This window comes from Antedon mediterranea, chromosome 7, assembly GCF_964355755.1.
Source record: "Antedon mediterranea chromosome 7, ecAntMedi1.1, whole genome shotgun sequence".
NCBI lineage: Eukaryota > Metazoa > Echinodermata > Crinoidea > Comatulida > Antedonidae > Antedon > Antedon mediterranea.
In genome coordinates this window covers 21,298,920-21,323,496 of record NC_092676.1, presented here as the reverse complement: position 1 = coordinate 21,323,496, position 24,577 = coordinate 21,298,920, and the positions used below count along the sequence as shown (strand labels likewise).

Here is a 24,577-nt window from a genome sequence, read left to right as displayed (position 1 = left end):
ATTCGGATAAGAACTATATAAAATAAGAATTATAGAATAATTGAGTCCCACTTTAAAGGCTACCTCCGGGTATAATGTTTACCCGCTCTCTCCGGATTCTCAAAAATGTATATTTTGCAAATTATTATATTGGTCTGTAGATCTTTGATTGTATAGCCAGTGTCTTCTTGAAGCTTGTTAACTAATGCTATCATATAGGCAGGTCTTCCCACGTTCCTTATCCCTGTGTTGGTCTAACTAGTCTAGACTATACCACACTTTCCTGCAAATTACTGTCATCTCATTGATACTAGTTATCTTTGGAAGGCTTCCATAGATATTTCTTACTTGGAAGGATTTAGGAGGGGGGAGGGTTAACAAGCTTTATACAAACACCCCCCCCCCCCCTCCCTAACATTTAACAGCCATGTCTTTTTTTTTATCTTTTATTAAAATAAAATAATGACTGCATTGCATTGAAGGCAAATCAAAGCAAAACACCGGACTATATGAAGAACGATCACACAATCGACGGTCCAACATACCGTAATATACGCAAAAATGTTATGTAATTGTGTTTACTGGCAGGAAAGAAAATATGTTTTGTTTAATGCCATTCTGTTGTAAAATGATAATGAACTAAACCTTGAACTGTGTTTATACCAGGTACAGACAATCACTGGCAGATACTTATACAGGAAATAAAGTTTCCTTTTCTCGTTGAGAGTAAACTTAGCTGTGCGTTTCTATTTCATTCACTTCTTTCACACCAAAAAAAATGAAAGAATGTATTTCTTAACAATACTCAACGTGGTAAATTTGTCTGTATTTCTATCGTTTGCAACAGGTAGGAATATTTTCATTTTTAATGATAATAATTAAACGGACTTTGGTGTAAACAACAATTAAGGCCTTGTCTAATAATGTTCCAATCTTATTACTTTACAAATGAACTGTGAACAATTAGCTTAGAATCTAGAAGGTAGGGGTGTGGTTATAGGCTTGCATACAATAAGCTTAACCAGTTAAGCTACTTCTCTAACATTATTTTTGTAGCTGAGACATATTTGCTGTATGCAAATCGCATAGATATCCGACTTCTTGATGTTGAGAGTGATAATAGCCGGTCTGTTATCAGCAACCTTGAAGATGCCACCGCAGTCGATTTTATATACGATGAACAGTATCTTTTCTGGGCTGATTACAGTCGTAATACAATAACAAGAACATCGTTAAATGTATCACAAGGCAATAGTGGTGAGGACATCATTTCATCTACCGTCGAAGGCCTTGCAGCCGACTGGATTGGCCGTAACATCTATTGGACAGATGGAGAAAGTAGACAAATTAAAGTGGCTAACTTTGATGGCAGTTTAAAAAAGGTTCTTATTTTGGATGATATTGACAAACCACGTGCGATTGTTTTGGATCCAGTGAATGGGTAGGTCTCTTTGATTTTATTCTTAACATTTTTATATAATGTCTTAAAATATATATTGCATTTTATAGTTCGTGGTTCTATAATGGTAAAACTAAAATTAGTTTAGTACACACGCGTAAGCCTACAATTATTTTTAGGATATGATATAACAAAGAAATGTAAATAAACCCATTTTGTATTATATTTTAGAGAAATTAAGGCATAGCCTTTGTTTTAAGCCACCTTCCAATTATAACAACATATTACATAATACTATTTTAAGAATAGAGTTTTAAGAAAAGACTAAAAATACATTAATTAAGGAAAACCATATAGTGTAGGCCAGTATGTAATTTCGTGTCATTTTTTTTGTTAAAAGCAAAATTCCAGCTGATTTAGTGTCTTTAGGATGTAAAGTAATGAAAAAAATATGTTGCCATTTTTTTTAAAAAGCTTAAGGGTGTCAAATCCAAGATGGCCGCCAATATGTAAAATATCCAATAAATGTACCATATTGGACAAAGTAACACCCATTATGAATAATATTTTAAGTTCATATGGGTTCTCTGCTATATAAGAATTATTATAAACCTATATTCATTAGTATTCTGACATTTTGAATTTCAAAATGGCCGCCATTTTTAAAAAATGGATTAAATTTCTTATTAAAACATGTGCAAGTTATGACGTTGATTGAAATCACATAAAATGATAGGCCTATGACAACAACATTGGTGATTAACACAAAATGGCGGCCATTTTGAATTTTAAAATGGCTGCAATTTTTTTTAAATGGGTTAAATTTCTTATTAAAACTTGTATAAGTTAAATAAAATTAGATTGAAATACACAAAATGATATGCTTATGACAACAACATGGTGATTAACACAAAATGTTGACCATCAGGAGGTCTACAGTACTGACAGTACACTTCTTCATATTAAAACATCTCATAAACTTCTTCAGTTAAATGACAACTAACTCTGCCAAAGTCCTTCAATGAAATATTTCTAATCTTGGATGCGATACAGTAAGTTGACCTTCCTTCGTTCTCTACTGCTGTATCCATCAAACTTCCACAGACCTTGTTCAGAAACAAATTGGCAAAATAACTGAAATACCTCATTTCACCGGCAAATAATCTCTATAGGAGTCTTCTTTTACTTTGATAAGTTTGTCACCTGTATTCACCGTCATATATATTTTTTGCCAATATTCGTCGTTTTCTTAGGATCCCATATAGACAGTTTGCCTTCTACAAGACTTTTACCAATGCCTCAAACATTTTCTGTCCAATTTCATCATGCCATGGCCAACAAACACCTTTGTGCGAATTGCAGCATTCTTCATTAATCGGGATATCATCTCTCTTTAAATGTAAACAAAATTTGCCAGCTCTGATGAAATCATTAATTTGTGTTATTCCAATGATACCACGCTCAATGACCCTGATCAATTGATGTAAATCCAGCAAGTCTCACACATACATGTCCTCTCATATACATACCATACTGTATATAGGGATATAGTTTAACAACATCATTTAGATTTCGTCGACTCTCAGTATTCAAGTTAATATCTTTATGATCAGCCTCTTTCAAACAAAATGATACTTAACTTAGAATCTCTTTCTCCGTCTGCATTTGTAGAAGCAAGTTGTAGAGAGAAAGCAGAATTAGTGTTCTTTTGTCCTTTACAGATGTTTTCCATTTAAGATATTTTTGTCCCGATTTGTGTCACTAGTTGTATAGGTAATACAAGTTCAGTTTCAACAAAAGCACTTGCCTCAACACTATTTTCACAATGCTACATGTCCAACCAAAAGCCATATAGTTCACCGGGTCGACATAATAATTGCTTTTTGATGTCATTTCTGTCCACCTCCACTCATCTCGGGTAAGAGTCATCACCAGGCATTCTTGTCTTTCCCTAGTACATGGGTTTTTATACCACAACCATGTGCACTCATCAAACCAGTGTATAATGCTGGTCTGTCTGTAGGGGGTACATATCTAATGAAATTGGTTGAGATTGTAGAAGATGAGAAGTAGGAGTTCATTCATTTACAAGGTTATTTATAGGCAGAGCTTTATCTGTATTTCCTTCAAGCTTCTGCCAAAAGTTGATAGGTTGAAACTTACCAACCATACTGGTGACTATGGCTCTGAAGGTTCAGACATTGAATTACATAGCAATAACGCATTTATTATTTAACATATTTATACAGGATTTCACAATAAGGTATAAATGCACTTGTTTTATATTGTGGTCCTGTCTCCTGTTAAGTTTCAGTTTCATGAAAAGAAATGAGATCTGTAATTTAGAATCTATATATAAATTATGGTTAATTCTGACATAGGCGAGCACAATGGAAAAACTTTGGAACAAATTTCTGCCTTGGATACCTACCTGAACTATCTCAGGTGTACCGCGAAATGTAAAACAGTTTTCACTATTACGATATTGTTCCATATTTCTATCTTAGGAATATATTATAAAGAGTTTTAAAACAAAATTTCTGATTCATCGGTAGATTTTCAACTCAATTTCAATTGTACGCGGTCAAAGTAATTTCCGGGTTCACGATGAGTTCACAGGTTCACCTTGCAACTACCTGGTTTCAGTAAAGTTGGTCGTTAGTGGCTATTAGCTATTTTAGTTTTTTGTTTATTTTCGGATTGAACCACGCGTGTGAAGGTACAGTAGTTAAAAAATAAAATCCCGATAGCCGAGTTTTATTGAGTAAGCTGGCAGGAATAACTGTAGGCTATCTGTGTCCCATTAGGGCCCATATTGCAAGCCGTCTAAAACATCTTCCTTCTTGGGCCGAAACGGCCTACACTGTCGCGGAAGTTAGTTTCAAAAGATGTTTAAATTAAATAATGTATTATGATGGTATTTATTTGAATAAACGCCTCCCCAATAAAACACTTTGAATAATAATCGCCTACACCCCCTCCCCCCACCTACCCAACTATCTAATAAACGCCCATCCACATTAATTATACACACAATATTGTATATACTATTTATAATAGAATTCATTACACTGTTAACTATAATTTACCAAGCATTTGTTATAATTTTTTACCACTTTTCATATCTATTAGAGGATTTTATTTGATTATAAATGTTACGATATTATTAAGACTAAAAAATCCCTCGAATAAGCAACTCCCTCAAATGAACTCTGCCTCCCCACATCCCTATAAAACAATAAACACTATACTTTAAAATGTTATTAATCATCTAAGACACTGTGAAACAGAGTAGGTTTAGTTTTTCGAATGTCAAGCATTTTCAATAATGGTAACCGACAGAAAACGTACAAGGAGAACGTCGTTCTAAAACCTTTTTACCCGAGTCATTATCCTTCCGAGAACCTTAGTTTACACTTCCTAGAGGGGAGCGAGCGAACTAGATGTCTAACCCTCTAGTTAGACGTAATTGTTGTTGAATATTTGATATAAATTGTTAATTTGTTCCATACTTTTGCAACTCCAACTTTGAACGATTATTTAATTTTATAGTCATAGTGGGGTATTATATATCTGTTATAGAGGACATTGACAACTTTAGCCTTATATTTACAATTTACAATCCTGTGAGAAGTGACAATTTTAGAACATTGTGTACAAACAACAATTTATGCACACATATTTAAAAAAAATTATTTAAAGAATTTAATTTTTAGTGGCGGCCATTTTGAAATCCAAGATGGCCGACAGATTATCGCTTTACATAGTTAGGATTGTATAATGGGTACAGTAATACCATCAAAACGGACTTGTTCCACATTTATAATTTGTATTATTGATGATATTCTGATTTTTAATAGGGTTATTTGAATGTTGGCGGCCATCTTGAATTTGGTCCTTTAAATGTCTTTTGAAAAAATGGCAACATATTTTTTTTCATTCCTTATATTATCAAGATATGAAATAAAGTCAAAGTTTGCTTTTAACAAAAAATATACACGACATTCATATAAACGACATACCAGCCTATACCAATCGGGCAACTTATGACTTACGGTTCTGTTCATAATTTGTATGTTGATGTCTGCACATCCCACCAACACAGGTGCCTTCCACTTTCCTGTGCTTGCCAAAATCTATCACTGGTCACATTTATCGTTTGCAGGAACTTTCAAATATAGTCTTCTCTTCTGAAGTGTGATGGTTTACTGTCTATTTGTTAGTACTTGTATTGGCCCGATGTTTAGATATTTTTTTAAATGTTGTTTTCTTAAGGTATATGTATTGGACAGATTGGGGTGAAGTGCCAAAAATCGAGCGTGCCGGAATGGACGGAACCAGACGATCTGTAATTATAGACGACAATGTCGAATGGCCAAATGGCTTAACAATCGACTATGAGGAGTCACGACTCTTTTTTGCTGATGCCAAAAGGGCCTTCATTCACAGCTGCGATTTTGACGGATCGAATAGGTTATCTGTGATTGAGGGGGCTGATTCAATCCCCCATTCATACGCATTGACTGTCTTTGCGGATACAGTATATTGGACAGACTGGAAAGAAAGTGGTATTATTTCCTGTAATAAATATGATGGAAGTAGGCGAACTGTGGTAGAAGACAATATTTCTTCAGTGATGGATATACGAGTTTATTCTGCAGAAAGACAACCATCAAGTAAAAATTAACAATTTCATTTCATATTTTATTCACTTTCCTAATAAACATATATAAAGTGGAGGAGCCTAAATGGAAGCATAACTTGTAGTGATTAGGCTCCTCAAAAGAAAAATATAAAATATAAATAATCTTACAGAATTAAGAAGAAAAAAAAAACACCAGACTTCATAAATAATGAAGATTTTTTTCTTAACTGATACATTTTCTCGTAACACATAATTTTAACAAGTTTAAAACTTAAACAACAATAACAATTAATGACAAATCATTTTAATTGTCAAGACATCAATATATTTGCACTGCTCGCCTACCAATCCCATGTTCATGGGTTCAAACCAGTCCTATAACCGCCCGTAAATAAATTTTCTCTGTTGCTGTTGGAATTGGAACAAATTGGAATTGTTGGAATATTGTTAGAAGTAAAAAAGAACTGTAGAGTCATATTTTTTGTATGTGTGGAATTATGAAGCTTATAGAAAAACCGAAAAATTATCAGTAGGTCGAGTTACATAATTTTGTGTCAAGACACATGAAGTGAATATAATTAGATGTCCATCCTTTATTCCACCTTCTATGATTAATAATATAGGTAGAAAAACGTTCTTCTTGACAGGTTTTAATCCATGTACTGTAAACAATGGAGGTTGTTCACACCTGTGTTTAATGGCTCCAAATGAATTTCACCATTCCTGTGCCTGTCCAACTGGTGTACTACTTCTTGAAGATCAACTCACGTGTGCCGATGGTATGTTAATTAAAATGTAATTAAAATTCTGAAAAATAAAACAAATTTGTCTTCTTCAAAATGGAAATGCAATCCGTTATATTTTACAATATTCTCATTAATTTCATTACATTTACTTCATTACACAAATAATTTTCTTGACAGAGTTGCTCGTTTGATCTGAATCGAATTAGGGCTCGATGAAAAATCCTTAAAAAAATTTGTTTTTGTTCAGGTGTGCAATGTAATGTAGTGTAAAACAATATCTGTAGTATCCTAGTGTCAAGAGAAATTTAATAACAAAATATTTTAAGAAGACGGTTATTTCAGAATAAGATTAAAAGTCGTTTCAAAGTATTAAAGTCTTATCATTTTTCAAAAGTACCAAAATATAGGATAATTTGAACTCAAATTGTCTTACTAAAGTCAATCATAGATAATACTAGACTGACTGATTGAACAATTAACATTTTCTTCTTTTGTATAGGTCCTCAGGAGTTTTTACTAGTAGCAAGAAGGGTTGATATTCGGCAGATATCATTGGACACGCCAGAATTCATTGATGTTGTAATTGAAGATAAAGAGTTAGTGAATGTGATTGCAGTTGACTATGATCCAGTTGATGGTGTTATGTATTGGACCGATGATGAATATAAATATAAGTCCATCAGAAGAGCAAAGCTTGATGATTCAGGTATTGAATAATATAATGTTAATGATTGAAGTAAATACAATTTATTTTATGAGTTGAAATATGGACTGATTTAGCCGAGTCTAAAAAATAGTAGTAGGCCTTCAATACAAATATTCTATCAAGTCCACAAGTGTAGCTGTTAGATGGTCAAACCTACTTTATCTTTATTAATTTAGAAAGCATTTTCTTACACTTTCGTTCCTGTATTGTGGCGTGCTTCATGCTTTTGTATGGTGTCAAAAAATATTTTTTAAATAAAGAGAGAGGACGGTGCGGATAATGGGAGAGCCTAGTATTAATGTGAGGCATGTATTTGAGAACTGTCTCGTATACGCTTGATAAGTATCTTAATTGCCTTTTCCTTAAAGTAACGTAAAATCGTTGGTCATGTGTACAGACATTGCATATTTGCATGGTAAGGGACTTGGTACACTATTTGATAGGAGTATGGGATCGTCCCGTAGATACTGATCATGGTCCGGGATTAGGTGCTCTTTTTGGAGAAGGAAGAAATCAATCGTATGCACTACTCCGATTATATATTTTTATAGATGGTGAAGTGATTGTTCAAGATGACCCTTTTAATGCGGATGGAATTGCTGTGGATTGGGTTGCACGCAACCTGTACTGGACTGAGGCTGGAAGTGATACAATTGGGGTATCGCGTTTAAATGGGTCATCACGTTGTGTATTGATTGATGAGAACTTGAATGAACCTAGAGGTATTGCTATAGATCCAAAAAATGGGTATGTAAACAAGGAACTTGAGAGTAACAATAAAACTGAACATCATATATTCGTCATCTTTATCACTATTTTAAAGACAATACTGTACATACTTTTGACAATTCCATGTTGATTTTAACCTAACACTCCTTCAATTATTGAAGCACCATTCACTGTCACTGAGCTTCAGTCTTTATTTCAATTTGTCTTCAATTTATTCTAGGACTACTTAACCTTTTTTTTTATTCTGTCAATAAATATGTTGTTTAAAGATATCAAGTCTAGAGACAAATGAAGATTGTCAGATGCTTCAAGCCTATCTTAGTTATAACAACTGTGCTTAGTAACATACTGATACAATCAAATCAACTTGCTAAACGACTATATCGTCTGCTTCTTAGATATATGTACTGGACAGATTGGGGTGAAAATGCAAGAATAGAACGTGCAGCATTGGATGGCAGTGATCGTGAAGTTCTTATTGATACATCGATTGGTTGGCCAAATGGCATTGCAATTGACTATGAACAACAAAGAATATGTTGGGGAGATGCAAAGACGGATATGATCGAGTGCGCCGATGTAGATGGGCGTAACCGTGAGGTTTTACTCGATCTTGGAGGAGGAACACATATCTTTGGAATTACCTTACTTGGTAAAATATAAATCTATTTTATAATTGATTGAAATCAATTACGATTTTAGTCAGTCAACATAAATTTAAAAATCACAAGTAATAAAAAATGACAATAGATTTTATTTTAACCATTCAATTCAATACAACCACTCTGGTACTCACTCAAAATAACTAGAAAAACAAAAACAGAATCTCACTGATATTGAAATGTATGTTCATGTAATGGTATATGATGATATTGCACGTAGGCTTCACATGTTATAATATGTCTGTATGTTTTTTACAGGGGATTATGTTTACTGGACAGATTGGCAACGACGAAGTATAGAACGTGTGAATAAGAATAATGGAGCGGACAGAGAAATAGTAATCGATTCACTTCCATTATTGATGGGTCTGAAAGCAATCGATGTAAACCAAAAATTGGGTAATGAATTCTTTTTATTTAATTATGTTTAACTTATTTATCAGATGACTTATATTAATTGAAGACTGCAAGCAGCAGTCACGAGCCATCAGCCATGACTGACTGAATCGAATGGATTTGTAAAGTAAAGTAAATTACACCCACACCACTATTACAATTAAATTCCTTCTTGTGTGTTTTTATTTTTCTCTCATGTAATTTAAACTAGGGTAATTGGAGACCACTTTCACAATGTGTTTTATCATAATATGCTTAGATGTAATTTTACAATAACACCACATAATGCGAATGAAGTCGAGTCAACTTGTCGATATTTATTGTATCAGGAAGATTTGTTCCAAAATCAGAATCAGGAAGACTTGTTCCAACACCAAAATAAGAAAGACTTGTTCCAACACCAGAATCAGGAAGAATGTTTCCAACACCAGAATCAGAAAGACAATTGTTACAACAGCAGACGTGAAGACTTGTTCCAACACCAGAATCAGGAAGACTTGTTCCAACACCAGAATCAGAAAGACACTTGTTACAACACCAGAATCATGAAGACTTGTTCCAACACCAGAATCAGGAAGACTTGTTCCAACACCAAAATTAGAAAGACTTGTTCCAACACCAGAATCAGAAAGACTTGTTTAAAGACCACAATCAAAAAGACTTGTTCCAACACCAGAATCAGGAAAATTGTTTCAAGACCACAAACAGAATGACTTGTTCCAACACCAGAATTAGGAAGACTTGTTCTAAAACCAGAATCAGAAAAACTTGTTTAAAGACCACAATCCGAAAGACTTGTTGCAACACAAGAATCAGGAAGACTTGTTCCAACACCAGAATATGGACGATGTTAACCCTAACTAGCACCTGCACGGATTGTATTGATGATGATCCAATAATGATCCATTGAATCATTACTTTCGTCTTTCTAGATCTACCCTAACCTAATTTAGTTATGTTTCCACTTATTTATACAGTATTAATGATGAATAAATGTGTATTCATATTTAGGAACAAATGCATGTAGTGAAAACAATGGTGGATGTGGCAACCTATGCCTGTATACACCTTCAGGCGTTGTCTGCAAATGCCCTACTGGATTAGAGTTACATGCTGACAAGAAAACTTGCATAGAACCATTGCCTATGCTTGTGGTTGTGCATCAAAACTCCGGACTACATCTGTTGGGTCTAGAAACGAATTCAAGTAATGTACCTATAAACATTCCAGAGGCAGATCATGCTTCAGCTATTGACTTTGAATTGGAAAATGACAGGATATTTTGGACTAGTAAGAAGACAAAGGTTAGTTAATGTACATTTTTAGTCTGTTCTACGCAACGATATAGACGCTCACAAACTAAACTCGGTAACTCAACTATGTGCTTAATATAATATGCGAATACACATAACTGCACACTATCCAATAAAAGTATACATAAAAATACATATTATTATTATTAATTTTTTAAATAGCAAATCATGACAGCCTTTATGGATGGTAGTGGATATGATGTTATAATAAAAAACGGAATTGGATTTCCAGAAGACATCGCTGTTGATTGGATAGCCAAAAATATATATTGGACTGACTCGGACAAAAATTGCATCGAAGTAGCTCGATTTGATGGTTCATCAAGGCGCCTGTTAATCTGGGAATATGTAGAAGGACCGACTAGCTTAACCATTGATCCAGTCAATGGGTTAGTTTAGCTTTTTATCCAGTCAATACGCTAATAATATAACTATTATTTGCCCATGCTCTCGCGAGGTAATTGGTTATGATTTAGATGATGTATGATCTGCTACTTTCTTTGCTACATTATGCTTATGCTTTGCTTACCGTTTCTAGTTTGCTAAGTATTTAAATTTTGGAATTTGTCTTTTTAAGTCTAATATATTCACCTGTTATTTTTATAGTTACATTTACTGGAGTGAGTGGAGTAGGTCTCTTATATTTCGGGCACACATGGATGGGGCTATCAGAACCATTATAGCAGACAGTGAAGGGCGTATTACTGGACTTACCATTGATTATCAGGATGGGAAACTGTTCTGGATCGATGTAGATCAGAGGGAAATTTATTCAGCATACTTGGATGGTACGTATTAAGGTTAAAAACAATAGGCCTACACTAATGATTCATTTCAATACAGCAAGCAAACATTTTTTTGGTATGTCTTGAATCAGTTGTTTGTGGTAAAGACAACATACCGCAGTTTAATTCCTCTAAACGGTCATGTGATCCTCAAACAGATTGCATCAGAGATCATTTTCTTAATGAAAATTGGATGAAATTGGTTAGATTTCACCATACATTTCCACATTTGTGAATATTAACAGGTGCGCCAATGTAAACACGTTGATGAGCGCTGTCTAGCCTTTTAGTTGTTAACTATCTCACAATACAGCGTGGGCAGGCACGATCAGTGTGATGTCGAAAGGCGCTCGTGTGCACTAGTTTTTCTTTCAACTTTGAATCGTGTCGCGCATACAATATTGATGTAACCACGAATAGATTATATACATTAACAACATGAGTAACTTTCACACTGGAGGTTTTTTTTTCAGTTCTTTTTCAGTTGCATTAAGAGTGCTATGTGCAACTAGTTTTTTCTTGCAGTTAAGATGAGTTGAGATAATTTCTCTTTCGACTTAAACATACCTCAGTGATTACAATGATTTCATCCATACTTGTCATTTTTAGGAAGCAAGAAACGTATACTTGCACAGAGTGATATATCAAGTCCATTCGGCCTCGCCCAGTACAACGACTTCATTTACTGGGACGATGCATCATCAATGACTATAAAACGAGCAAACAAGAGAGATGGAGCAGAACATGAGACTATCCATCAAAATCAAGATGATGTAATTGACATCAAAGTTTTCCATAAGTCTCTTCAAACAGGTTAGTTGGCGCAGTGAACCTCTATTCTACAAAAAGTAAATCTAAATAGTATTTTGAATACGGAATGGCCAAATAAATACATTCCCATGACTAGTTTCATCTAAAGCTCTGTCTACACTATCAAACTAGTTTGACAAAAAAAAGTGGGGTATGCTCAAATATGGTAGTGATATGCTTATGGTAGTGATATGACATCATCATGTTCATATTTGGGCACATCGCATTTGCGTGTGATAGTGTAGACAGAGCCTAAGATTCGTACATAAATGTGAGGCCCTAGGAGCCTTACATTAAACACCCTTACAATTAAATTAGTTGAATACTAGGCAGATAGCCTGTTGTGACTGCAACTGACCTATTTAGATTATTTATTAGTATTAAGTTTCTCTAAAATTCAAAGATAGAAATTCTGGTAACTTGGCCAGTATATGAAATTCACATTTATATACTTTATTTTAAAAGTGTAATTTTTGTCATTAGGTACTAATATGTGCAGTTTCGATAATGGTGGTTGTTCAGATTTATGCCTGGCTATTCCAGATGGTTTCCGTTGTCAATGTGAGGCACATAACACATTGGATGCGGACAGCCGCACCTCTTGTTCACGTAAGTTAGAAATGTTAACTTTACTATAATTTTGGCAGGACCTTACTAGACATTATATGAAATAAACCAGATTTGAACAAAATATGGTTATTTCTGAAACTCTAAACATCTTTAAACTGTATTTTTTTAAATATTATTATTCAAATAATCGGTTTTTGGCATTATCAACACAATCTCAAATCAGTTTGACACCTTGTAAACCAGATATTACAAGTAACCAATTAAGCCACCTAATTTCATCTGTTTTTAACTTGAATTTTAACTGGTTTTTCAAATAGAAATTTCCTTTTGAAAACTTCATTAATTCGATTTGAATTGTATTAGTATTTAGTGTTGTTAACTGAACACTTAAACAACAACTTAACTGAAAACCACTGTCACTACCAACCATTAAAGAAGTACATTTCTGTTTTTTGTACTTATATATTTAGCTCCTGAAGAATTTATACTCTTCAGTCAAAGGGAAAGTTTAAACAGAGTGTTATTTGACTTTGAAGAACCGGCTTACACTTTTCCAATCAACACCATTGGGATAAGTGATATAGGTTATGACTACAATGCAGGAATTATTTTCTGGATCAATAGAAAGAAAAAGATAATACAACAATCAAGAATTAATGGTAGTGAGGTAAGCATGAGAGATTAGACCTCTCTCTTTGATTCTAAGTGGTTCGAGGTATATAAACTGCAGAAACATAATATGGAAAAGTATTTTGATTATGACGTCAATAAACATTCACTGTTCCATTACTGAGTATGTGAACTGATAGCACGCTACTCACCAGCCTTCTCTAACCTTAGCATACTAAGAATACTATAAATCAGAACAGGTAGAGAAGTTAACATATTTGCAGCTTAAACGTTAGGATTTTTTCAGATTAGATGTCAGGATTTTTTTTAACAAAAACTCCAAATTCCAAAAGACTCGTAAAGGCTTTGTTTTTTTACAGCTCTCCTTGCCTTTCCAACATGCATTATAGAATCATGAAAAATTGATAATCATTACATCATATAATTATAATAAAGAAAGCTGGTAAAGTTAACGGCTCCCAAGAACGTATCACATGGTGTACACTATGGCAAGCAATATGGAAATAGCTTTTACATAAGCCCTTATTTATTATTCTTTATTGCTTTACAGCCCTAATACCTATACGTTTAGAAGATAAATTTGTGTATGTTTCTTATTTATACAATGTTATTGCTTTTTTACATTCACTAGCCTAGGACAATAGTCTCGGGTGATAATATCAGTCCATTCGGAATGTCATACGATCCCTACAACCAGATGATTTTCTGGTCATGTAAGATAAATAATGAAGTGAATGTTATTCGTGTGGATGGCACAACCGTTGGCACCATTATTGATGGACCAAATCAGAAACCAAGAAATCTTGCATTAATGCCAGTAAAAGGGTAAGATTGAATTTGTTTTGGTTGAAAATCAATAAAATGGCACCACAACCTTACTATTTTCTGTAAAAATATTTGCAATTGTCTTAATATTTCAGGCCTATATCGTGATAATTGTTAAACTACGGTACGAATACTGTACGTCAAAGGTGGCAGGGCTGAGTAATTGATCAGCCCTATATTCGGCAGTAGTAAAACAATTATTATCTTGTTGGTGTAGTACTTGCTCTAACCCTAGCCATTAGCGCAAGCTAGGTGGTATAGTGATAGTGGTATAAATGCCAGGGTAGTTATCTGGAGGTCGTGGGTTCGATTCCCATCTCGACTATTACTTACAATTTTTACGCAATATGTTACTTAGCAATCACAGTTCTCAATGTCATTTCCAATTACATTCAAGATTCCATGGTTAGCACTATTAATTTATTTCATATTTAGGCTTATATTCTGGACCAATATGCTTAAAAGATATCCTAAACTGATGCAGGCTAGGATAGATGGCAGTAATCAACAGGAATTGGTCACTGGCTTATACAGGCCCGGCCCAATTGCAGCAGATGCACAATCTAACAGGATATATTGGTTTGACAGCAGATTGAAGGCTATTGAATATTTTGAAATTGATAGTGAGTATTCTGCTGAATTTTAACGACTGTAGAAACTTCGAGGCTATTTCGTGTTAACCCAGCACAGATAATAGAAGGGTTGTGTTGCTCTACCATAATCCAATTGGATTACATAGAATTATGAAATTAGAATTAAGGTCCAGTGTTCAAATCCTTTTTACACTCTTCCTTGGATTTCATTTACATAGCTGGCACACGCCATCGCCTAATCACAGAAAGCATTGAAAATGTAGGAGGTTTGACACTTGATGGTTATTTCGTTTACTGGGTACGTAACAAGTTCATTGAACGAGCTGATAAACAGACAGGGGAAAACAACCAGACACTGTTGAAGAGCAATGGGTTACTAACTGATGTTCTTACTGTCAAGAAACCACAATACTGTGAGTATTCGTCCTCCTGTTGATTTTTAGGTTGACAGTTTGTATCGCCTAATAAGCATGGGGTCTAGTTTAGAGCCATTCTGATTGATTGGTAATTGGTGGTTCTACATTTGCTGTAATAGGTATAGGTTGTTCGTAATGGACATGGTTTACACATATACTTTATTTTTCTCACGAGTCACAAGTCTCTCAATAATGTCGGGAATTTTCAGATATTTGTATTTCTTATAAGTATGCAAAAAAACATCCCAATAGTGCGTATATTTACCATATTAAACTGCCTGTTTTGGTTTACTAAATGCGAACATATGTCACTCTTGGACCATTCCAGGTTTACTTTACTACAAATGCATACTCCCAAATGCCCTCTATACCAGTTGGAACTGGAACCAATAGGACCAGTTGGAAAAAAGACGAATTTCGATCTGAGATGTAATTTTTATTTTAAAAAAAAAATTGTTTGGCCCTATTTTTAGGAAATAATTTTTCCAATTTAGGATGAATAACTGATAGCACTAAAAATCAGCTCTTATTATATATAGGCCTATAATTATAAATTAATGACAGTTCAATTATATTCTTTTGCAGCTTCTCAGCCATGTTCTAACATGAAAGGTCTTTGTTCGCATTTTTGTATTTTAACCCATGTGCGTACTACAAGATGTTCTTGTCCCCCAAATATGATACTAGACAATGATGAACATAACTGCATCGGTAAGTACTATCCGCATGTCTTTATTGTAAAGCATGATATACATGTTCAGAGCTTGTTGTTAGAATAAAACCAGAATTTGTTATAGCAATTCTTAAAAACTAAAGTTTATTACTAGAAATGAATCAAAGGCTCTTCTTTAAATAAACATCATACATTTTTAAAATTAATGTTTGGTAACTATGGTTAAAAGAACTCCATGTGTATCTTAGGGTTTAGTGGAATTCCAAATGCAGGTTGATGGGTCAATGCTGCCTATGATTGATGAGAATTCCAACTTATAATTTTGTTGTTCTTATGTTGTCGTTGTCGCCACCGCTACCGCTGCTGCTAATACTGTATTACTATTACTATTAGTATTGTTTTAGTTGTCGTCGTTCCCATCTCCCGTTTAGAAATACTTTTTTTACTTGCGTTTGATTTAATTTTAGTTCGTCGAATGAAGTTTACATTTAAGATATTATAACTAATTGTTTTCAACTAAGAGAAATTTGTACTTTTTACATAGAACCACCAACATGTGCGCCAGATCATTTTAACTGCCTGTCAGGTTATATTGCGTGTATTCCGTCAGAGTGGGTCTGTGATGGAAACAGTGAATGCAGTGATGGAAGTGACGAGCTGGGATGCTCAATCTAATACATTCGTAGTAAAATTATTTTGCATGGTAACAACGAAATAGAAGAGACGTTCCATACTTCTAAGATATTAAATTTGATGTTTTTTACATTCATTGCTAATTTATTTATTTTACTGTAATCTGAATCTGTAACTTTAGATTCATCATAGTTGATAATTTCTTGGTAGATGTGTTCATGTCTAACAAACATTTAGGCCCTAACTTGCCACGTCGTCATCGCCTCCAATGTTTTGTTATGCTTTGAATGGCATATAACAATAGCATTCATACGTTTTGTGAAGTAATACACACAACCATTTAAATCTTTTGTATGGTTTTTTTATTCATTAATGGCAACAGCTAGAGAAGAGGTTAGATCATTAAGAAAAAAAAGACATTGGCTTAGATCTAGATCAACTGGCGGTTATTCGTATTTCTAGCCTACAGTACAAATGATTTCATTCGGTGAAAGATGAAAGGTGTATATTTTTATATTACACCTCATGCGATTATTTGTAGCCTACCATCGTACTAATAAACATTTATTGGTGTATGACACACGATAATGCGTAACTGAGCCTATAATGTATTTAAGTATCTATACACGGTAGGCCTACAGTAAATATTGTATCCTTTAACATGCAAGGGATTAAGATCAAGATTAACAACGCTCTATAATATAGTGAACGTACCAATTCTATGACATCCATTCCTTAGCATAGTGTATAATTATAAAAAACTGTGTTTAATTCACAATATTTTCTAATTGTATAATCCATCATTAATCCGCATAGTATAATTAATGAGCAACAATGTTAAAAATGGCTATGTCCATTCGTTAGCATAGTGTCTAATAATAAAGAAATGTGTTTAATTTACAATACTTTTAAGTAAATAATATTAATATAATTCTAATACAAATATGTTGATAATACTAATCGTATAATCGATTATTAATCCGCAAAGTATAATTAATAAGCAACAATGTTCAAAATGTCTATAATAAGTAATAACAATATTAATATAGCAATTAATACACTACTAATCAGGTTCAATAAACTAGATCAATAAACAGTTTGAGACCTTTATCTGATGTTATGCATGGAGCATGTAGCCTATAACACATTAATAACCCTATGCTGTAGGGTATTTTCCTGGCTTTATCAAATGATATCTTATGCAGTTTACTTAGTAGTTGGCATAGTTTTAATAGTAATTGGAACTGACAACATATTATCAAATCTGTCCACGAACGTATCAAGAAATTTAGTAAAAAACTTGACATCAATGTTTCGATCAAATGGGAAGCCCATGGCACGACCATCTGGATACTTTTGGTTTTTAACTCCACAGTAACTAGTACCTTGGTCAAGGTTGTCGGTGCAGTTGTCAGACCCCCAATCGGTCACCATAACAAAGAGGTCAAACCTCATGCCACTCTCTGTACCTCTTGGAAGAAGGATGTTTTGCGGCAATCCACATTCACAGTAGCGCTCTCTTCGGCAGACACATTCGCTCTCGACATTTTTTTCAGTAGATTTTCTTTTGGTTTCCACCTCTTTTAGGATGTCTTTAATGGATAGACCAGGGGGCTTCACAACGGAAGATAGCTTTGATGAACGTTTGATTTCATGGGTTGCATTTCCAGGAACTAAAATATCAAGAAATATTAGTAAAGTATAAAGCATAAGCAGACATGCAAGATAATGTTATTAGATGTAGAATTAAGTTTGAATTTAGAAGTTTATTTTTAAAATAAACAGATTAAAATTTGACGAATGACTTCTCATCGTTTACCTTTTCATATTAATTTCAAATTGAATGAGTTTTGCGTATTCCTAACACTCAATCAAAAGTTATTAGACAAAATAGTACTACCTGTGTAGTATTGTACTTACTTTCTTCAACAAATTTGTCCATTTCAATAAACAATCGTCGTTGTTCGTTCAGACCAAAACGATCGCTGTGTTCATCGAATGAGGGCGCCATAAAAACTCGGAAAGCCGCCTTTACATTCTTACTATTTGCATTCTTGACTTTCATGTTGTACTCGAATTCGTCGTGGTTCACTCGGTAAACGCTAACCTTAAAAACACAAGAGAATAGCCAGCACTCTTAATGCACTATAAATTACCAGATTATGCTGATAATAATATAGGCCTACACGAAAGCATGAACAATCGGTTTCAGCAATTAGATTTCCTTAGGCCTAATACTAAAATCTTTATTTTGATTGACGCTTAGATTAACAGCAGCACCACCAATCGGTAGTACAGTACATCCTAATTATAAAATACTACGATACCAATATCAAAATTACAATATAAAACAAAACAATGACAATGATTGTAAACTAAACGTAATATTTAGTAAATTGTATTGAGTTTAAATTCAATTTTTAAAATCACATTCTTTGGATATGATGTGAATTTCTTTTGGTGATGTTGAAATTAATTTATCAATTTTAATATTCAGAACGTTTTTAAATATACTAACTCCAAACTTTACTTACTTGGAGAGACTGTTGTGGGTTTCCTTGGTACATACTTTGATAAATATCCACATTGACGTATTCCATGCGTGTAGTCAAGACATTCTGATCACAGTCGTTTACCTAATAATTAAAGAAGTTTATCAAAAGCAATACATCAAATGCACACGATCAAACTTGTTAGAGGTTGAAAGTAACACTTATTAATATAAAAATCTATATATATAATAATATATTATGTATTTATATTACCTGAATGAAATTACAGTTGGTGCCCAAATTATATTGAAGAATTATAGACATTTAGGAAACACCACATTGACGACATACTCCAACGACGCGCTGATTCCATGAAAATGCGCGGAGACGTACGCATATTGAAGGATAATAATTAACTGCAATACTACAACAGCAGCAACAACATCAGCAGCAGCAACAGCAACAGCACCAACAACAACAGCAAGTAATGCTTCAACTACAGAGCATACAACAACAGCAGCAACAACATCAGCAGCAGCATCATCAACAACAACGACAAAAATACTAATAATACTGAAAGGCGGTCGGTATATACTGCATATATAATTCCTGGCACGATAGTCCATTGTGAATATTTATATGTCAATGAGCGCGGGGTTCATTTATATTATGCATGAATGAGATATGATCAAATAAGTTTATCCATACCTTGACGCTTATTTCTTCCAATTTTATGTTTTTAAAACCCAAGTCGTCGGCACTGTAAGGATCCAACATGTTCTTGTGCATGACGAACAGATTATCAATATATTTGTGCCAACGAAAGAAAACAGGATCTCGAACAGCAGTTTCTGTCGCTCCCATTACTCCCATTGCCTATTTTGATTATGAAAAAACAAATATTCTCAAGTCAGCTGAAAAATACACCGCTACTAGAGATCAAGAGTCCAGTTGCTAAAAAGTAAAAATCACCTCGATAAATTTAGAAAAAAAACCACCATGGGATACGTTTCACAGCCGTGAATTAAATCCTATTAAAAATGCTTTCGCATATCCAAGAGCAAACGACTAAGAAAACGAATGTATGCAATGTTCTCAGATGTATAATTATGTTGTATGTTTTGATCATGTTGTAGATGGTAATATAACTGTACCATTGATTGGTGTAAAGGTCAGGAATAATTAATTAACTTGTCACTCTTGATAATAGGATATTATTAGGTGGTTATGAGTTTGAATGATACAATATTAGGATATTATTAGGTGGTTATGAGTTGGAATGATACAATATTTCTATAACATTTACAGGAAAGAAACCTGGTAACCAGCATATTTCAAGTTAAATGCTGACTAATATTTCAGAGAGTTTCTCTCCGATCGCACTACAGCCATTGCGCTGACATTATATATATCAGTTCAGTGATGGAATAGGCCTATATATTATGTGAATTAATACAGATAGGTCTATGTCTAATAAATCCAGTCATTGAATAGATAATTAAATAGTTTACCCCATTATAATAATTCATTATAAATGTTTTATTAGTTTATTAAATATAGATTTTCGTTCTACAAACCATGCTTGCTAATTAACTTTAAAATTAGACTAACCTGCTTGTACCGTCCATCCGGGTCTGTGATGATGCTGAGAAGGTCATGTCCATAGTTGTGAAGAGAACCATATAGATCTGGATTAGGAGAACTAACGCTGGATTCAATAGCGGCTCCAAGATTATCAATGTTAACATCCTCATAAGAGTTGTCTTTCTATAATAATTATCGAATAGATATACAGTGTAATAGTTATAATCAACGTCATATTGTGTATTCTTTATACACACGACACTCTATGCATGATTACCAGAAAGTGTAAAAAGCCTTTTCAGAAACTTTTAAAGTTCCTTTTTAGCATTGTAAAAATGAAAATGGATTGTCCTCTTTGTTTTTGAGTATTGTTTAAACTGTAATTGCTCCCCTGCATCTACATTTATCCATTTCATACCTTTTGGAATTTTCCAGTGTTAATGGCGTTCAAGAGGCGATTCCAGTTGTAACTTTGCTGGTGGACAGTGACAGGAGAGGTGGGATCTGTGTAGTTGTCGGAGAGAACCATTCCAGAAGGGCGTGGAGCATACTGGAGGGTACCGTATTCATTCGTCAAATGTGAATCGTAACCTTCCTGAAAATTGATATAATACAGTATAATTACCAAACACTTTATGTTTTAGTTTTGCTTATTTCGATGGCAAGGCCGTAGTGAGAGGTTAAAAATGTCAGGCGAGGCAAGCGCCTCGTCTGCCTCATGCTGGCTAGTTACTGCCCCTGGATGGGGGGTTGCGCACCATTTGTGGCTTGGACTAAACCCGAGCACTAGCTCGTATTCACCTCTGCGTACACTTATGTATATTCAATTTTGAGGTCTCTCTACACAGTACATGTGGGTAGGCCTAACTTAGCCAAACTATTTGGTATTCTTCCCAAGGAGTCAAATGACCGAGGTAGGAATGTGAAAGGGGATTTATGGATATTATGGATATTATACAATGACAATATCTAACTGAACTATAAAAAAATAAAGGCTAATAATATTAGTATCAGTATAATTATTTTATGAATTTTTGTTTTTCTGATTTTGTTTAACCTCATTGTGATTATAATTTGCAGTGCGGAATTTGCATTAGTGTTTTTATTACATTGATTTGTAGCGGCAGTTAATCTTAAACTTGCTTAACATTGATTTTGACTCGACTTTACCTGAATAGGAATATTCCAATTATCAAACGGTATAACTCGAAGTAAACCAACAGCTAGTCTTTCCGCATCGTATCGTGCTAACATTTGCTGATGCATGTGGTAGAACAGCTCCCCTTCTCTATCCTTTGTGGTAAGTTTGCCATTTATTTCAATTCCGGCCCAAGGATAAACCTATAAGTTGAAAACTATGAAAAATTTTTTCCTTCTGGAAATGTTTATAATTAATCTTTTTTGTTTAAATTGTACTACGTTGGAAAATATGTTATATGCAATTATATAGCACTTTTGTAAAAGATGAAGATTGGATGGAGTACACGTACATGTGCTGTGCAAATTAACGATAAAGACAACCACGGTTCAACAAGAAGTACATTGAACAGTTAGAAGAGTTGTCCAATTCCGTTTGGGGCACGGCTGATCAAATCTACTAGAGTAGACCTTAGTATCACCAAACACTATCAGATAGGCCTACATTAAATAATATTATAATTTACAAAGAGATGTTCTACTTATAAACGCCAACTCACTTCTACCACTTATTGCTTTCAAGTCAAATGTAAGTTATTGAAATTTAAAGATAAATTTCATATTGCTCAACAGTAACAGTAAACATAGGTAAAAATATGGCTAGGGTACAAGTGACATCAGTAATGTTAATATTTAATTCTAGTTAATAAAATATTAGGATTTTAGTATACAATGCATGAGTGGGCTTGAAACAATGGAATACAGGTCAGGCATTGACTAGAATTGCATAATGTGTTAAGGCCAACTCAGACTGTGTCGTACTACGAGGCCCGACCAAACGTCTTTACTCGTCGGTGCTGTCTGAATTAAATCCCGACGAGACGAGTCATCTTGTCAATGCGTCGGACGTATAGTGTTTGGTGTTTGGTGTTTAGACGACTCGTCGGGCCTCGTCGGACGAAGCAGTCTGATTTGGCCTTTATGTGTTGGAACACGTTTTGGTAAAATTTACTTCTGATTTTGTTTACTGTAGTAGAGATAATCATAAGTGTCTTCTTTCGAAAAACAAATTAAACCTAAATTTGTTTTCCATTGCTTTTTAAAAATAGATCCATTTTGTACGTACTGTGCGTGTAATTTACTATAGACTTACCTGATGCCAATGAGCGTGATGCCAATTGAGTCCAACATCTTCTCTCCACCAGGAAATCTTAAACTCAGGGTCTCGATGTGTGCCCGTGACGAATGTGGACACAATATCAGATTCTGCAACTGTTGGTTTGACAAGTTGTAAACGGGCTAGAGCAGCCCTGATACGTGAATTAGAGAAATATGCATGTGGATGTAGCTGCCATAGAAATGGTATATCGAAGCTATGCTCATCTTTGCGGTGTGCAAGGGCGACGGAGAGTGCGTATAAGTACAAGCCTTCGTTGAGTATGCCCTTGAAGTATGAGGCAGCCTTTACGAAATCTTCAAATTTGTCACATGATATGAGATAGTTATAAACTCTAGCTGCTTCATCGGTGTGCTTCTTTTTGAAGTTGGAGAAAAATTCACCCTTTTTAAGAATACCGGTATTAGCCGGGTAAATCGTTGTTGCAGGAACGGTAACAAAGTATGCTGGAAAATGATACGCCAAACTTGCATCTTTTTCTTGACCATAACCAAACAGCATTAAAACTTCCAGTTGCTTCTTGGGATCCATACTTTCAAGCTCTGATTGTATTCATATACTATTTTGTTCTCAAAGAAAGTTTCTTTCTTCGCTGTTTTGTTAGGACATTGGGGTATACGAAATAAAAGGTGTGGTATAAATAACCTGTACATTTCAATTTATTTTCACAAAAAAAAAACAACTTAATGATAATATTAATAAGTATTATAAAACAAAGATCTAGGGAAAGCTAAAAAGCAAACGCTGGCTAGTGTATAGACAATTATCTAAATTCGTAACGGTACACATACGCAATAGATCACATTTCACTATAAAGTGGAGGTAAGGAAAGTGTACAATGCAAGGGATTGATTTTAGTTTTTATAGGGCTAAGTAGAGCTAGAACACTTAATAAAAAATGTCCTTAAATTGGAAGAATGAAAAACAATTATTGATGGAACATCGCAAAACGACCATGTCAAGCACTATCATTTTTTCTGTGCCCAACTGCATTCCCAGACTCAAATTCAACTCTGGTCACAGACGCAAGCAAGCTTATACTAACTAGGAGGGTGAAGGCGAGATTGTGGCACATGTGTGGGAACAACAAAATTCAAATATAGTATGATGGAGGCAGTGAAAGAAATGGCAAACATACGCATTCATATATAGACGAAAACAAATGAAAAAAGTTATACCTTTCGTTATCTCACTGTTATTGGTTAAGAATCAGCTTAAGCTTCTTCAGAAACTTCACGACAGGAACTGCTGTAACTAGAAATAATGTTGTTTATATAGGCCTACTATCCTCTATGTTTTCCCAGGTGCGTGTCACTACATACAAACTCCGCCCAAATAATGATCTAGGCCTACTACGTCAGTCAGAAAGATGTTAATATTCCCTTTAAAAAATACGATGGAATGTATCGTGCCAGAATATGAAAAGACCCGCTCTGCTTACGCACGGTCTTTTATCACACAGTGTCACCTGTATTCCAATTACAGAATGACTACGCAGCGCCCTCAATACACAATTAATCCAATTCATCACATTAACCACCATTTAAGCTGTTTTTTAGTTTTATTCCAAAATTATTTATATCTACCAAGGTCTCTTCTTTGTTTTCTACCCAATACTATCTCCATCCTCTATTCAACAGTCTTATGCCTCTTTTGTTTTATTTCTTTTATTCATGT

The 24,577-nt window shown here is 34.2% G+C and overlaps 3 protein-coding genes across 4 annotated transcripts; 2 read left to right on the top strand and 1 right to left on the bottom strand.

Moving 5' to 3' along the window:
• Positions 1–664: 664 nt before the first annotated feature.
• On the top strand, positions 665–13,759 carry LOC140055497 (low-density lipoprotein receptor-related protein 6-like). The gene is made up of 15 exons (XM_072100840.1): positions 665–826; positions 1,036–1,420; positions 5,654–6,054; positions 6,671–6,802; positions 7,269–7,475; positions 7,856–8,222; positions 8,603–8,856; positions 9,125–9,265; positions 10,274–10,566; positions 10,738–10,964; positions 11,182–11,363; positions 11,970–12,173; positions 12,654–12,779; positions 13,211–13,407; positions 13,730–13,759. The coding sequence occupies exons 1-15, from the start codon at positions 766–768 to the stop codon at positions 13,757–13,759; spliced, it is 3,207 nt and encodes a 1,068-aa protein (XP_071956941.1). The 5' UTR covers positions 665–765.
• A 246-nt stretch (positions 13,760–14,005) lies between these two features.
• Positions 14,006–17,696, top strand: LOC140054938 (low-density lipoprotein receptor-related protein 6-like). Its single transcript, XM_072100071.1, has 5 exons — positions 14,006–14,195; positions 14,631–14,818; positions 15,007–15,201; positions 15,790–15,915; positions 16,422–17,696. Exons 1-5 carry the CDS (start codon positions 14,044–14,046, stop codon positions 16,550–16,552), a joined length of 792 nt encoding a protein of 263 aa, XP_071956172.1. The 5' UTR covers positions 14,006–14,043; the 3' UTR covers positions 16,553–17,696.
• Positions 17,690–24,250, bottom strand: LOC140054937 (hemocyanin AA6 chain-like). Of its 2 annotated transcripts, XM_072100069.1 has the most exons (9): positions 24,079–24,250; positions 22,877–23,492; positions 21,757–21,927; positions 21,005–21,181; positions 20,614–20,769; positions 19,711–19,878; positions 19,045–19,146; positions 18,431–18,617; positions 17,690–18,183 (listed from the first exon to the last, which is right to left on the bottom strand). In XM_072100069.1, exons 2-9 carry the CDS (start codon positions 23,429–23,431, stop codon positions 17,717–17,719), a joined length of 1,983 nt encoding a protein of 660 aa, XP_071956170.1. In that variant the 5' UTR covers positions 23,432–23,492; positions 24,079–24,250; the 3' UTR covers positions 17,690–17,716. The 2 variants fall into 2 exon arrangements, with proteins under 2 accessions (XP_071956170.1, XP_071956171.1); XM_072100070.1 differs by lacking the exon at positions 24,079–24,250 and having other exon boundaries at positions 22,877–23,551.
• Between the last annotated feature and the right edge of the window lie 327 nt (positions 24,251–24,577).